This window comes from Pyxicephalus adspersus, chromosome 1 (genome assembly GCF_032062135.1).
Source record: "Pyxicephalus adspersus chromosome 1, UCB_Pads_2.0, whole genome shotgun sequence".
Taxonomy (NCBI): Eukaryota; Metazoa; Chordata; class Amphibia; order Anura; family Pyxicephalidae; genus Pyxicephalus; species Pyxicephalus adspersus.
The window spans coordinates 127,324,066-127,341,748 of NC_092858.1; the positions used below are offsets into that span (position 1 = coordinate 127,324,066).

Here is a 17,683-nt window from a genome sequence, read left to right on the forward strand (position 1 = left end):
ACTTTTGTAGATCACCATTTGCTTTCCCACATTGCCTGGAGATGCTTTTTAACTTAATTATATTTACTCATTGTGCTTGTTTATTTCCATAAATCTAAACTAAACATTAGTTTCCATTAGGTACAAATTCAATTCAATAATACATTTAATTCAACCCTTTAGGTGGTCAAAGTTTAAATTCTAAAACCGTCACATATATATTTTTGTACATGATCTGCTCCAATCACACATGGCACCTATTATACAAATGACTTTAATTATAGTCTTTATAAAAAAACATAATTTTTTTCAAACCTAATTTTCTAGAAAGTCATATTTAAAATATTTGTGAGATTAAATTTAAATGGACTGCTAGTGATGTTCATGAGCTATTCTTAGAATTTGAATTGTCATTGATTTTGATAAAAATTGTAAAACTGTATGTACCCCGACCCCCAAGGTTTATTCACCACAGGTAGTGTGGTGAATAAACCTTTACCAACTTACCTGTTTACCAACCACCCGCACTTACAACCAGCTCACCCAATGTGTACACTGTACAAGAACTGTGCAGTGTACAGCCATATCGTGAATCCTTCTCACTCTCCTGCGCTCCATCCCTCTTCCTCCTTCGCAATTCTACAAGATACCTGGTCACTAACACTAAACTTGTCACTGACAGGCACTGCATGCTTGCAGCACCTGCAGGCCAGGTATTTTCTATGCTCCTTGCTTAACAACTAATTCCCTTAGTGGCCAGGTTGCAGGAACAGAACCTGGTCATTAGGCAAGGAGCAGCTATATATATGAATACTTACAGTACATATTTAGGATACTTCAATGTCCAGCTATAGAAGGGGTGCCCAACAGGTGGATCGCGTTCTACCGGTAGATAGCAAAGGCAACGCAAGTAGATTGCGGAGCCCTTCCTTTCAAAATAAACCGCACACAGAAGTTAAGTCCAAATACTGTTCCACCATGACTGATGATCATTTGGAAATCTGTTTGAGGCTGGCTACCAGCAACTACTGTCCGGACTATGTATTTTTGGCTGATTCCATTCAGTTTAGGATGTCATTGGAGTAAGGTAATGGCCAAAAATGTACAGAATTGTATTGTGCCATACATGTTCATGCAGTTATGCAAGGTAAACAGTATATATTTTAAATATAAAGTATACTCGGTAAATATATATATATAAATAAATATTTATTTAGCATTTTTATTGTTGGTAGATCATTTTGACCTGGTCATTTTAGAAGTAGCTTGCAAGCCAAAAAAGTGTGGGCAGCCCTGAGCTGTAGACTAAGGTCTTTTTCAGACATGCAGTAAACTGCAGCACAGCACACTCACCCCTATTCCACCAAATGGCAGTGTTTGTGAACCATCTTGTGTATGTATTTGCATGTGCTAATGGTAGGGTTGTGGCAAGATCCAATGGATCTTGGTGAAAAATTTAGACTGTCGTTCCACCTTAAAAATACCGGTTCAAAGAAGCTTAAAATCATACATGTTAATATAATAAATACATAAAATGAACCCACAATGTCTGTGATTTCTTTGAATAGCTGAATCATTTCTTTTGGTGGTTTGAATTTCCTAAATTGCTCTCAATACAATCTAACAGTGTTTTCCACATATATAGCTTGGGGATACGCTGATGCTGTAATGGTAGTATAATACAGTATATGACTACTTCTGCGTTTAATTATGCTCTGTTTGTTTTGGACATTTTCAATTAATGTTTTAATGCCTTGGCAATGTCAGCTTTTTAATTCATCTGCTTCTAATTATAATATGGCTTGTTAACACATCGGTAGTGAGGAAGCGCCAACGGGCAAAGATCACGTATTATTCATATTTTTTTTTCTGGGCTAGTTTGACTCAGAGTTTTGTATTAGTGCTTCTTTCATTCATATGCACACCCATATTGTTTTCTCATATTTCAAATCTGTTTTTTGCCAAATGCTAATAAAAAACAGTTTATGGGCTAGCAAAGCATATGTGGGAGTACAAGAAATATTACTATGCCGTACAATCAGTTTGGTATTAAATCTTATGTGTTTGAATTTAAAGCTTTGCAAAGTTGTTCAGCCCTGTAGGCACGCAACATTTACCATCCCATTTTAATTCAGCATTTTTCAAACAAATAGCAGCTTTGTTTAAGTTAAACATAACTGGCTTGATTGTAAGTTCAGCTTGGCACTGGTATTGTTCTTGGCTGTAAAAATTGTACAGCACTACTGTTTATGAAGTGTTATTCAGTGCCACCCAGGAATTTTGTTATATTGCTGGTGTCCTATGTGTTCCAGTGTTTTCCCCATGAGCGCAGGCCATTGTTAAATAAAAAGTATTTCTGCTTCTTCCATAAAGCTACTGTTGCTAACTTTTGTACTACTGTTTATAATAGTGGCTAATATGGTAGTTTTACAGTTTTATAATCACTGGTACTTCTTATTCTAATGCTATGATCATTCTTGTTTTATTTGTTAACATATTAATAAAACATGAATAAAAATGCTAAGGAATCACAAAAATACTGATCTCTTTCATCAAAAACATACCTCACACCATTGCATCTGATTATATATTCAGAAAGCACAGATGTAAAGAATTAGGTAGGACTTTTTGTATTATTAACAGAAGAGTTTCAGGTTAGATTTCTTTTTTTATAGGTTTAAATTGTTTGTTTTGAATTAGATATAATATCCCTGATCTTCTGTAAGGTGGAAGCACCCTACTCTACCCAACAACTTTCTCAAACTCAAGATATTCAGACTGGACATATGATAAAGCTGGGGCTCATGGCTGTTGATAAAGTGTTATAAAGGTCTCAAGTTTTTCCATAAATGTATGACTTGGTCCTATCAATTCCTGCCTCCCAGTTCTTTTCATTGGTATGAAGAAAGCATAGCACATAACCATACTTCAATCTGCCACTCATCATCAATGCTTTTTTTGCAACCCCTATTTATTGTATAGCGATGCGTAATATGTTGGCGCTATATAAGTCCTGTTTTTTAATAATAATAATAATAATAATAATAATAATAAAAAAGATATGTTTATGGCTTCTAGAAAGCTGAAGGAACATGAGTTTCAGAAACACACATCATAGATCTAGACAAAAAACACTTTTACTTTATAGTACTCAAACATATACTGTATGTTATATTTGGTTGTGTGAGCGTTTTGTGTTAAATGTTAAGTATTGTGGGCAGCTAATTTGGTAGGATGGGTAATAAACATGCTATATTGTAATTTCCAGGCCATATTGACTGGAACACTCACTGCATTGTGAATGGTTTTATTGGTAACATCGTCATCAATATATATAGACTTTCCTGAGCCTTAAAACAAGAAAATACAACTTGCTTTAGCATGACAGTGCCAGTCCAATGCAGAATTATCATCTAAAAATGTATCTAATACCCAAAAATTTGGTCCCTGTAAATATACAAAATGTGCACTCTTATATATTTTTAATAAATTAAAAAGTGTAATTGTTGATCTTGTGATCTTATACGTACTTGTCCGGACTGTTGGCAGTTACATTGTTTTTCTTTAGCTCAGAACCTATTACCTATTCTGCCTGTTTTTGTTTTCCCTGTACAAAAGTATAACATTGTAATCCTAAAACTATAAGTCTGTTACTGGTGCAATTAACAGATAATGGAGCTACCACATCTAGGGACTAGTTAGCTAATAAGCAGAATATCATATTTTTATTTTGGGTATAGATACGCTTTAAGGTAATCGTATACCAAAGATGTGCAGGTATGGTCAACAGAAACTAATACTTTTTTTTTTGTATAAAAAATACTTATTGTTTTTTTAATTTGTCACAGGTGAAGCAATGGATTACAATTTCATTACTCAATCAAAGTGTCAAGACCAATGGAAACTGGGAAGATAATGCATGAAGTTGGCGTTACTGTTTACAAAGCACGTGGATTGTGCTCTTGGGTCCTACTTCTTTAAGGTCCTTATTTTGTTGCATCCTGGAAAGACTTTGGAGAACAATGGGAAACTATGTCCTGTTTGTTTGGATTTCTGTAATCTCACTGGGATCAATATTAATTAGTGCAGACAGTAAAAAGAGCAGCACTTTCCTCACTGAGTCAGATCCAGACCGCTGTATGCGACACCACTATGTGGATTCTATAAACCACCCACAACATAAATGCACTGCCAAGGTATGTCCATGTTGTTTATATATTTAATCTAGTTTTATTTTAAAACATTGATTGTTTATGACATTGTTCTACAAATAGTGTTTACTGTATTTATATGGTAAAATAAAAGGAATAAGGGTAGTATAATATCATGTGCTGTTTCTACCTGTGGACTTTTAATACTGTACACTAGAATTTTGTTAATGTCAGTAAATGTACAGTTTTTGTTTCATGAAAAATGTCCAGGGGCTTGTGTTGATTGGTAAAGGCAGTATGCAGTTAAGTTCATTCAACTTACATCTGAAATACATTTATTGGGCTTCTGAGATCATTCCCATTTCAATCACAAATGCATTTGACCTCCAGTTAATCTCCTTCTGACCTAAATTTGACCTTCTAAGATGTAACTGCCTGCTTTAGGCTTCTTTTGATATAAAGAGAAGGAAGTTCTGATGTGATATTTATTTCTGGGGGTTTACTGTTTTCAACTTGCTGACCTCCTATAGAAAATGATGATTACCTGCTTGTCCTGAACTTCAGTGCCTTTCTAAACCAGAACCCAGCTTATCCATAATTCTAAATGTAGCTGCCGGGGCTTGAAAGGAACTACTTGCATGACACCTTTGCGTCTGCTGGGAATGCTGACATCACCTTTAGGATGCCAATGTGCCAACCACTCAATGTTTTTTTAATTTTACAAAAAGGGGTGGGGGTTACAGGTAAATACCATACATAAATACAGCTTAAGAATAATTGTACTTTCAAATTAAATGTAACATCTTTTGCAACCACTCGTACTTAGGAAATGGTGTTAGAAATGTGATGTAATATTAGGCAGATACAAATGGGTTTTTACTAAAGTATAATAGATTCTCCACTCATTAAAGTGAATTGTTTCCTTTCAAAAATAGTTCGGTAAGCTTAGTGAATGAGGTGAAGCGCTGGTGACTTCATGAATCCAATCGTGCCTCTTTTACGTGATAGGGTAATGCCAAGGTAAATACCATCATATTCACAGAGCTTAGTTCTCACTTTGTCAAGTGAAAAACCTATATTTCTTTAGTAAAGATGCATGGTGGACTTTCTTATCTGTCTGTTTCTTTAAACACAGATTATTTTTTCTGTTCACATGATCTCACGACTTTTTATGCCACACTGCTCCACAGCTTGTTGAACCCCAGGGCCCTATGGGCAACAATACAACTGGAACTGTGGACTAAAGTTAATTTCTTTATTGATTTTAAAGTACAATAGAGATTGTACAACTTACACATACACAAAATAGAGATCTTTGAAAGACTGACACTGAAATACCAAATGGTCTAGACTTGCTTAGGTCCAGAAGCAGTAAAGTATAGCACATCTCCCAAGCTAAGTAAAATTTTGAACTGATGGGGAGAAGGATTGACTGCTAGTAGAATATTTTATGTTTAAACCTGATACATATGATTATCATTTTTTAAATTGGGACTTTTTTCTGGTCGGATAAGGACTTAAAGGGGACCTATACTCAAAACTCAAAAAACAAAACACACTTACCTTTAATCCCGCAGGGCAGTCCAATGACTCCCGGGGGATCCGGCATCGGGTGCTGCGTCATCTCCGCATTTGTCCCAGACTCAGCGCTCCAGGCTCCGCTATCTTCATCTTCTCTTCCGGGTTCTTCATCCTACATCACCCAAGCCAGGAGCGAGATCGCGTGACGCAGGATAAAAAAAAAATTTGCCGATCTCACTGCAGAAAAAAGGCTCCTTCTGGGCAAGCCTGGGATGCGCACGCCCACAGAAGGAGGGCCCAAGAGCCTCTTGGGATGCCTGACGTAGGTATTCCAGTAGGCTTTGCGCTCCCATTCTTTCTTGACCGCCTAGGCGGCTGAGTATTAGGGGGCAGTGGTGCACCATTTTTTTTTTTACATAAAAGGATTCTCTACCCTTTTATGTAAAGTGAAAATTCTGAGTTTAGGTACACTTTAAACAGTCCATAATCAGTAAGGATATGTGTGCAATCAATGAAATCCAGCCTAGCTGTGAAGTAACAGAATGCTTTCAGTCTTCAACGAGGCATAAGGGTAAAGTGTTATTAGGCCCTCCTAGTAAAATGTATATTTTCTTGCATACTTGAGGTATTTTGCTGTATATTCCTTTTTAGAAATATGGTTTTAATTTCTATATTGAGGGTGCTATACTGACTTTCAGTGAGTCCCTGAGGTCCCAACATAACCATCCTCATATGCATGTTTCCAGCCATGACTAGAGGTTGCTACATACATAGGCAGCACAAAGACCTGCCATTCCCTAGCCCCACTCACACAAACAATAATTGACAACTCATATGCACCCTACCTGCTTGTGTGCAAGCACAGAAAAAGTGGATGTTTAGAGCAAAACAGCAGTAGAGCCTTGCCTATAATAAATATTAAAGCACAGATAATGGTAAAAATGTTTTTTTAAGAGATATATTATGGAGTTACAATTACAGTTCAGTATCATGCAGAAGATATTATGTTTGACTATATTTTAATCAAAATAGAGTGCTATGTAAAATTGCCAACATTTTATGATATAGAATATTTTAATACATGTATTTTGTCAACTAAAATTTGTTTAGGGAATCATGAATATGACTGTCATATAAAATAAGTATGGCTGGAATTTTCTCATTGTTTATATACTGGTGTACCTAATAGGATTTAATTCATTTTAAGGGGGTTATTGGGGAAAAAAGCTTCCTAAATTGGTGTCAAGGGGAAAGATTGCTTCCTCCAGAATACCTGTAATACTTAGAATATCACCTCTATAAACAGACTAAAAACATAATTGGAATCATTCAGCTGGCTGATGGCATTGGCCCCAGAACTATGCAGGCAACATCAAATTGTAATCAGCCACAGAATGAAGAACTCCCAAGAACCTCTAAAGGACCCTGATATTGCAGGAAACACTAGCTTAGAATGGCTGGTGAAGAAGAATCTGATTTTTGTTATGTGTTTTAGAAAAGGGTTCAGGTATTTCAACAGTTTACACTTAGCCTGACGCTGATACAATTTCTCCTTAGATGACGTTTAATGAGTTGGAGTTGTCACTCTAGGACAGGAAGCATGTTACTGGTACTTTAGGGGGTCTAGCTATAAATTCTTTACCTATCATATTGGCCATGATTGGCCATTTTTTCATTAGAATGCACAGAGAAGGAATACAAATAATTATTATAACTGCTGTAAATATTGATATTAGGCTTCTAGCGTGCAGAATGAGCCTTGGTTTTGATAAGCTTTGAAGAGAGCACTAATTGCGGAATTGAACATACCAAAACAAAAAACATGATGGGTGAAGACCTTATAAATATACCTTTAGGTGTAAATACAGGAAAAAAAAAGTCTTGTAAAAGTACACAAAAGCATCATAGGACTGCATTTTAATTGGGTTAAGATACTCTTTTATGTATATGAATGGCCAAAATTTTCTTTTATTTTGGGTAGTGTAGGGCAGATGTCCTTATCCCCTGGTCCATGGCCACTAGTGGGCTGCAGCTGTCTAACAGGTGGGCCGCGTCTCTGGCCAGTGCAACCACCAGTGGGATCAAGACAAGGATCCGGCTTGGGGGGGGGGGCACATCAGCTCGAGCTTCGGACCGTGTCTCCCAGAGACAGCGCAGGCTCAGGGCTGTGGGTGGATTGTGTCTCTGGACACAACCTGCCCACTCTCCCATCGCAGGTCTGAGTGGGCGGGTTCTGGCATCATGACGTCACTCTGGGGGGCAGTTTCTTCTCCTTTTAAGTGACACATGGCTGACCGTGCATGCACGGTCCGGAGTCCATGCATTTAGTGGTCCGCGACGAGCAAAAGGTTGGGGACCACTTGTGTAGGGCATAGCTAAACCCCTGTGTTTTGGACACTGCAAGGACAATGACAGCTAAAGAATTTGCACCAGAAATGCAATTTTTCTTCAAGTGTAAAAACTCTAAAGTGTGGTAAGGTCTAATTATATATTTCTGAATTAACTTAACACTGTCTTCTATAAGGCAGCATTTCTCATGGCTGTATTTGTGCAATAAATTATTATAATGTTAGGTGTTATCTTAAACTTCAGCTTAATCACACAGCTAGAAATCACAGAGTAATAAAATGTTAGTGACCGACTTTGATGTATGCTCAAGAATATTTTGGCTCACAGTATTATTTAGGCTGATATTTACTATTAACATCTGTTGACCAAATGAATCCACATTTTGTGTATCAAAATCATTTTAAAAACGATTGTGACACACCACAAATTGATAAAATTAAAGTTAACATATAACCAAATGCAGATGTACAGTCTCTTCCCATAGTTCAATCTCAGGAATTCTGTTTACTATATGAAAAGAGGCCTTGGTGGAAAGAAAGGTGTGTAAATGCATAAACTGTGATGTGAAATGTTTCTAAAACATATTCATTTGACTTAACTTTGAAGTTAAGTCATTTCTGGTATGGTAAAGGACAAACAAACATCTGCTTCATTAAATTTATTGGAAAATGTCCACCATACTCTGAAAATGTAACTGCCCCATCATACCTATTTACCCCACCCATACACACCACTACCACCCTCTGCAGAAGAGATAATACTCATACTTCAGATAATTACATGGTTCTATATTGTGCTGCCTGCCCTAGGGTCAAAACAGCATTCAACTGTTTGAGTTCTGGAATTGGGTTGGTAAACAGCATAAGCACTGCGTGACACCAAAGAATATAAAATTTGTTCCTGCGTAGAAGTGCCTACAACAAACTCAAGACAGGAATAGCCATTATTTACTGTGGTGTCCTAAAGAACTTTTAAAGTCAAATGCTAAACAAATAAGTAAAGTCCTGAAGTTGCAAATGCAGCATGGTGTTAACCTACATATGTTCTGTATACAGTCTAACTGTTTCTAAATGATGTTTAGTAATACCACTGAGTATTTTTCAGTTTCTTATTTAAATATTATTCACAAAAATAAAAAAAAAAGGCTCATCCCACGTACAAACCTCCTGGAAGGTACTCATATCACATTCAACCTCTTCTACATTCATGTTCTTCCTCCAATCTTCTATGAGCATAAAGTGTTTTGATTCTTGGGGCTTATTGTGATAATATCTATGTATCCTCAACCATACTAGTGCTTTAAGGGGACCTATTGTAGAGTCATTCAGCTTCTCTAATGGAGCTTGATAACCCTTTTCATTATTTTTGAACATGCAAACATTAGATTCCTATTTAAACAGTATCTTCAGATAATATGTGATATACTTGAACATACTGAACATACAAAACTGACTTGGTGTAAAAAAAAGTAAGTACATTTCCACCACTTCCAACGTATTAAAATTAAAACAAGGTGTTCCAGATTAGGGCCTCTTTGGGGAGTTTGCACTAGGGAACATTTCCTATTAAAACCTTAGATATCTAGGGTCTGGTGTTTGCTATTCTATCTGTGGTTTGTCACTGTGACAAGATATACAGAGTTCTGTAATTCCCTTAGAAAGAAGCCTGGAATGTCTTTGAGCCCAGTAAGGGATTTTAAAAGATAGATGTAAATCAATCATGCCACTGTAAATTCAGGAAAATAAATGTCATTTTCAAAAAACTTCTGGCTAGGACTGCCCAATGTGTCCACTGGCCATCCCAGCCAATTCAGCTTAAGAACAAACTATCCCATGCTACAAAGCTTCCAAGAACCCCAAAAATTACACTACTGGAGTGCAGGTAAACTGTTCTAATGTTTGATGTCCATGTGTCAGCATCCACAATTTTGAAGAGATTGCACCTATTTAAATAGCATATGGGGTGTGCTAGGAAAGAGCATGTGCTGTCTTAAAGTCTATTAGAGCTAGATTACTGTGTGCTATTTGACATAAACACAAGAACTTTTAAAACAATGTGCCATGGACTGAAAAGTCAAACATCGAGTTGCTTGGCTACAACAGTAGACATGTTTGGTGCAAACCAAAGACAGCAACTGTGAAGCCTAACACATGATATGAGTGCTTGCAGTCATCCAGTCAAGTATAAATTCTGCATCATATCAAAGTGTGCTTGATGAGAGTGTGAGTTCATTTTCACAGTTAAAATTGACCTAGCAACAAATTTATTATCACATAAATGATCTGAAGCGCATTGGCAACCCCACAAAAGTATGGCCCAAAACGAAACAAAGGATCATGGATTGGCCTTTTAAAGCCTTGATTTAAATGTAATTAAAAGGTTGCAGGAGGATTTGAAATGGCAGTACTTATAAGGAAACATAAACATTTGCTCCTGAAAGGATTTTACCATGCTGGTCAGAGAATGGTGGCCACTTTCACAAACTGCCTGTTTGGTTTTGTGTTCTAGAAGGAACTTTTGCTTCTGAAAACCATGAGAACACATTTAGATTTATTTTAACCAAGTCCAATATATTTGATCACAGAATCAAAAGTGGATCACTATATGTTTGCAACTCTTGAGTAATTTCTCTTGCAAGACTTTATATTATGTGTAAGCCTCGAGTAAAAGCAGCACTGCTTTGTCCCAGGTTAAAACTATTACAAAAGTATACAACATCAGAAACCCAAGAATCTAGGAAGAAATGAATCTTTTTCATCTTTAGAATACCGAAAAAGTAGAACTGACCTTTATGTATACTTAATTTTCATACTGTGGCAGTGTAACCTGCCAAAAAGAATCCTCAAGCATTGCAATCACCATGCACACAGAGATCTCCAGTGCTTTCAGCTCCACACAGCCCTCTTTTAGGTTCAGTCTTAGGCTGTCTTCATAGACCTGGTCATGATAAAGTAACTACTATGCATGCTAGGTATGCAATGACTGTACACTGAGCTATACATGCGTGGCTCAGTTTAACTTGGCAGAACTAATTTCTAAAAGGCAGACAGGTAGCGACAGAAGCAATGGACACTGTTTCTTATGTTTAAAGAAGCCTGTATGCAAGAAAATCAACAAAAATGGACTTAAATTCCATTTTAAACATTTCTAAGTTAACAATAGTGCTGAATTGTAAGCACATGGTAAAGTCAACAAGTACAGCGCTTAGTTCTCACATCAGTCCCTGTGCTCATATGGAACCTCTTGGGTTCTAGGTCTCGGATGTACATGGGGCATCCACTCCTACCTAAATTGAGATTAAACCCTGCTCCTTTGTTTTGCTTGTGACACCTAAAGGAGCATAAAAAATTCCATTTTTCAGTTGAGGTTTATCATCAGGACAGGCTTTATTCTTAGCCTGGGCAGAGAGAGGACATTGATACAAGGTGCTCTGTAAGAATGTAGGTTGTGATTTGTAGGCTAGCAATGATATTTAATTTGGACAATTATTGTCACTTCAGAAGCAGTGCAAACCAGGTCAAGTGCATTTTTAATGAGAATATAATAAAAAGTCATAACACAAACAGTCTGCTGCAAATCAACCCCTCATTACCATACTTACCATTAAAGAATTAAAGTTGTTCAGAAACAATCACTTCTTAGGAAACAAGAAGAGGTAGAAAATTCCTAATTAAATCCCATAGCTAGAGTGCAAAACCGTTCAGCCATGAAGAATATTGTCTTAGGCTGGAGCTAATTTGTAAAACAGCAGTTTATTTCATGAAATCAGTAATCTAATACTGATGTATAATAATTAGTTTTGTCATACACATCCAGCTCTCCTCCAGTAAAACTTTAAACATTTGTAAAGCAGACACTTATACTTACTTTTAAGTCCTACAAAATCCTCTTTAGGCCACTGATTGTAAGTATCCTTGTTCCACTATATCAAAGGATTAGTGTTTTTGTAAAAGCTAAAATGAGACAATTGCAATGTATTGGCTTTGTGGGTTTATATGGAATCCCCAGAACAGTTTAAAACAAACATTACTGAGGAAAAGATGTAACAAAGGTTGCCATGTTAATTACTGACTCTGAGCAGCTGTGTAAATTATTGTTTGGGATTGTACAGCATTAACCTTTTCAAATAGAGGTGAATAGATTGCGCATAAACCAATGACATTTACAATCAGGGGTGGTCTGTACCACATTCAAATCAATTGTGGCCCAGTCCTAGACAACTACTTATTATATTCTACAAAGAGGTATTTAAATCAGTTAACGAATAGCCAGATCAGGATTAGCAATGCTAGAATTTTCATCAGTTTAATTGTCCTCAATTTTATTAAACTGGTACAATCTGGATTTTGAATGCCCCAAATCTGAATACGATTGGTGTCAATAAAGATTACAAATGTGGTAGTTTGTTCTGGACTCCAAACAGTAACTAAAGCAGCTAAAAGCACCAAAATGACACAGAAAGATGACAAGTTGGCTTATCTAAAAATGTGTATAGCAGTGTGGGGGCAAATGTGTATAGCAGTGGTGGAGGGGCCATTTTATGTGGTTTTGAGGTCACCAGGGTATCACGGAAAAGGCACATATTCTTCAAGTTACAACTTCACAGTGACATCATAAGGGCCTGTTTATCAAAATGTGAAGAATGTTGAGTTGTGTTGAGTCATTAACTTATGATGACTATCTAAAGCCTCCTTGCTTCAGTGGTTCACAGCTGAGATACTATTAAGGTCCTATATATATTTAGGACTTACATTCCTCATACTTGTTAAATGCTCCATGATGTAAAGAACCAATGGTTCACATTTTTCTGCACCTTGGAGGTTGCTTTCCTTTTCAATGTTCTCCCTCTGCTACCAGAAGAGCTTATGACTTGTATTAACTAGGAATGCTACGTAGGTGCCAGAAGCTTGCAAATGCAATGTCCACAAAGGCATCCAGTGTGAACATGTCCTAGGGTTCTTTAATATAGAATAGGGAATATAGGCTAACCACCAGAAAAAATGGTCTTGCTTATATACCAATAACACAAGTTTTACTGTTGGTCCGATTTAAAAGTAATACCTAGCTGAAAAGATTGCCACTTACATTTACAGTGTTGTCTGCCAAATTTATTTAGTGGTAATCACCCTGTAGTATTCTCCACTCCATTTGACACTTAGGAAGCTTGTTCACCAGGAAACAAAATTGGCTGTCAGCTTTCAAAAACTTGAGACTCAAACACTTCAAATTAACAAATTCTGTTCTCCACTTTTTTTAACTGGCTTCTTAACAAAGTCAATATTCTTTTCTCCTTACAGTATTTGTCTGTCACTGTACCTTAGCCTGTTGTTAAAACCCTTTTTGTGAGTTTAAATCCTGTTAATATCTGTTCCTCTATTAAAGCCTTCTGTAAAAAGAGTTATTCTTCAATCCATAGTTCCAGGGTCTTCACTGGACTTGGTTAATTAATAGCAAAATGTTGCCGAGATTCTTCAAAGATAGTAATAAAGTAGTGCAATTAGTCTTTAGGGAAGGATAAATTATGACTTCAGAATACTTTGTACTGATGGCCTGTGGATTTATTTTCGATAAGCAGTGCAAGCTCTTTGCTTGTAGAAGATTATATTACATGGGAAAAAATTTGAACAAAATTGTTAAGATTCAATTTCAGCCTAAGAAGGTAATAGATTCCTTATGAATACAAAGATACCATGGGCTATATGCTCTTGTAAAACAATATCCTTCATATTTACCTGTCCTGGTGCCCATTCAAAGAATGTTCAAAAGCTGTCTGAAAAATCTTCACATTCAACATGCTTTGGGTTGTGTTGGATGCCTGCTCCAGCGCTGTGTTCTGTGGTTCCTTTCACCCACCCTTACATCACTATTGTCTATTTTTGTTTTCTTTTTTTCATTTGTTTTGTTGGAACAAAGCCATCCAGGGTCTCTTTAGATATTCTTGATTACTTTACTTGAGTCTTCTGCATACTCCCATGATTTAACAGATTTCCCCCCAACTGGCAAACTAAATCTCGCCACCCCCCAAGACACACTGTCAACAAGACAGCTGAAGTTTTGGTTTATAAACAGGTACTCACCATGGTAGCTTTTGCCTTAAAGTAAAACTATAGAAAAAGTTAGAAATGTATATATTGTTTAGCATACACAATTTGTATTTTTCATGTTATTACACATCTAAATTTGTTGTTGTCCCAGGTGCTTCACATGGAGGTTTTATATGAGGGGATTTCTAACTTTTAACATACTGCACAGGTATCTGCACTTAGCATTGTTGCTAGCCCGAAATGTTTAGAGGCTTGTCATTCTCCCCAAAAGTCCTGCAGCCTGACATTATTTGATGATGTATTGAAATATACAGCACACACATAGTTAAGTTTAAAATCATAGTGTGTGCAATTAATTAAGGTGTGACATTTCCTGCCATAAGCAAGAGTGGATAGATATATGTTATCATTAAAATATCCCAATGAACCAAAACATAGGACGAGTCAAGAAATCATATGATTCAAATTGATATAGCCTTTGCTGTTCTGTTTGAAATTCATATCTTTTTTTTCCACTATTAATAAGATATGTGAAGGTGGTGCACAGTTTTCCATAGGACAAGCCCTTTTTTAATGAAAATTGCTTCCTGGAACATTATCTTCCCCTGACAGAAATAGAACATACATTGATTAGAAAAGTTTAACATTTATTGTCCAAGAAACTGTTATTAGTAATATGTAGTTTTAATAAAATTAAATAATTTGTATTTCCATTTGCTTTGTGTTTTTCTAAAAATCATCACAAAAAATGTCACAAAAAAAATCACATTGGAACCCACTTGCTAGGTGGCATTTTGGGACACCTATCCACATATTTAATGTGAATATTACAGAGTTCTTTATTATCTTACACTATCTTGCAAGCATACAAATAGGAAAAGACAGTATAACTAGCAGAGCCATTGGTTATAATTGTCAATTTTTGTAACTCACTTGTTGTACTGCTATTTGTATTATGCTACTTTTTTATCCCTTTGTCCAGTTCTTATAACATTTGTGTTATCTGAACATGTTTTACAATGATTTTGACATACCCATATGGTCTGAACACAAGTCCAAGCATAAAATAACGTAATTGAGATCCATTTACAAAAATAAGGATTCTACGTAATTCTTATGATCTAGTTTCCACACTGTTATTCTAAGTTACTGTGTTTAGGAAACATTTCCTAAATCATTTTTTTATTAAGAGGGTATTTGGCATAAGAAGAAAGCTTTCGTGGATGTTTTAACTTTCTTGTTTTTTTAAAAGAAATTTAGATGGTGAATGGTGTATATTTTAAACTTGTTTAATTGTTAAAAATGTTTTTAATTCAGTAACTATTATGTGTATGGTAACTTGTTCTAAGGCAAGGGTCGGCAAACTCTGTCCTTTAGGCCAGATACGGCCTAGCCGGTGGTTTGTTCCGTCCTATCGCCCTCTGGCCGATCCGGGGGCATTAGAAACTACTGGAGCCGGAGCCACTGGAGCTCCGATGCCGCCTCCTTTCTGTGGCTCCCCTATTTATCGCGGCCGTTGTTGAAATAGGGAACTCTCTCTGAAGGAAAATCCCTCTCATCTGCAATGCATAGGGAGGAGAGGGATTTCACTTCAGGGGGCATTCCCTGGTTGTGGGCGGGCCTAGTGTGCTCACGTCCTCCCCTGAAATGGTCTAGTGGCCATAAAAGTTTGCCGACCCCTGTTCTAAAGTGATCACTGGAAAAATAATATTAGTGCTTTAGCATAGCTCTTTTCTCCTGTCAGCATTGGACTAGTGTTTTGAAAATCCTTCTCATATCTTATCTCATATCTCAAATATCTTTTCAATGCCCTGGTAACATATAGTCTTTTAATATGGCACATTCTTTGATAACATGTAGGTCTCTGGTAGCATGGCAACTTCTCTGGTAACATGGCAGTCTTTTTTGTAATGTGTAGTTGTCTGGTAACATGGCAGTCTCCTTGGTGCCATGTAGATGTTTGATAACATGGGAGTCTCTTTGGTGCCATGTAGATGTTTGGTAACATGGCAGTCTCTTTGGTGCCATGTAGATGTTTGATAACATGGCAGTCTCTTTGGTGCCATGTAGATGTTTGATAACATGGCAGTCTCTTTGACATGGCAGTCTCTTTGGTGCCATGTAGATGTTTGATAACATGGCAGTCTCTTTGGTGCCATGTAGATGTTTGATAACATGGCAGTCTCTTTGGTACCATGTAGATGTCTGGTATTATGGCAGTCTCTTTGGTACCATGTAGTTGTCAGGTAACATGTTGTCTGTGGTAACATGTAGCGGTCAGATAAAACGGTGGCCTCTCTGGTACTATCAGGTAGCCTAGTAACATGGAAGTTTTTCTAGTAACCTGAACTAGTCTGACATGTAGTAGTCTGGAAATATGTTAATGGTGCAGCCCCTGGGAACATGGAAGCTCCTTGTATTATTCCTCAGTAATAGAAGATATTGTGGGGGCAAATAATTCATGATGCATGGCATTTACCAAACCTTCATTTCTGGTGAAGCTTGCAGGTGTATTGGTTTTAAATGACAGTATAAAGGGCGATGCTGCTGGTCCATATATACATACAGTAAATGAGCATTGTCACTTATGAAAGAAGTCTGTTAATGGTAGGGAAAAATAATGGCTTTGTAAAGAGCAGAGCACTGCAATAAGGTAGCTTTAACTTTTGTTAGAGAGGGTTTAAGGAGTCTTTCTAGCAATGAAAAGTAGGATTGCCCTTTAAAGAGGAACTTCAAGATGAGCAAATATTCTCAAAAAAAACCAATGATTTTTAGAACCTATCCGTGTAAAATCCGTGTTTTAAAGGCCATTTAGTCTGTAAAAAGTGGATTTAAATCCTTTGTGGTGATTGAAGAATATATTTCTATTAAAGTTTTTTTGCTGATTTATTTACCTCCTGTCTGTTTAGATTCAAACATGATATATGATCTTTCTCTTCCTGCAGATGGTGCTACTTGCTCGTTGTGAAGGGCGCTGCAGTCAAACATCCCGCTCTGACCCTCTCGTCTCCTTCAGCACTGTTTTAAAGCAGCCCTTTCGCTCCACGTGCCATTGCTGCAGACCTCAGACTTCCAAGTTAAAAGCAATTCGACTGCGCTGCTCTGGAGGCCTTCGTCTTACAGCCACATACCGTTATATTCTCTCTTGTCACTGCGAAGAATGCAATTCCTAGAGACTTATTCCAAGGACAACTGGATGGGAAAACTGTAAAGATGGACAGACAGTACTGATAATATGTAAAATATATTTTTATTGTTTGTTGAAATTATTAATTGAATTAAATATAAGCAACACACATAATTTTGTCAGTCTGGAATAAAACAAGTGGGCAGTTTGCATTTTTTCGAGGTGTTTATGATTTAGTAGATTGATCTACTTTTCTGGATTGGACTTTATGGAAGACAGATTATGATGTGCTCACTAAGTGTCATTATACTGTAGAGTATTCTTTTATGTATTTTTTAAACTGTTCATTCCCTGTTTTATGATCATTCAAAATTATGGGTGAGTGGAAAACTTGAATGGCAGATTTATGGCAGAATGGTAGAACAATGATCTGACAAACAATAAAAACATTATTTAAAAATATTTCAGACCCTTTGTCAAAAAAACAGTATGTATGTATATATATATATATA

General features: G+C 36.7%; 1 protein-coding gene across 2 annotated transcripts in view; it reads left to right on the plus strand.

The window, feature by feature from the left end:
- Nucleotides 1-17,633, plus strand: part of NDP (norrin cystine knot growth factor NDP) — a 50,663-nt gene extending 33,030 nt beyond the window's left edge. For both annotated transcript variants that reach the window (XM_072399134.1, XM_072399126.1), the window contains 2 exons: nt 3,828-4,175; nt 16,990-17,633. In XM_072399134.1, coding sequence (XP_072255235.1) covers nt 4,002-4,175; nt 16,990-17,217 — 402 coding nt within the window. In that variant the 5' untranslated portion in view covers nt 3,828-4,001 and the 3' untranslated portion in view covers nt 17,218-17,633. The remainder of the gene's footprint in view (nt 1-3,827; nt 4,176-16,989) is intronic.
- The last annotated feature ends 50 nt before the right edge of the window (nt 17,634-17,683 follow it).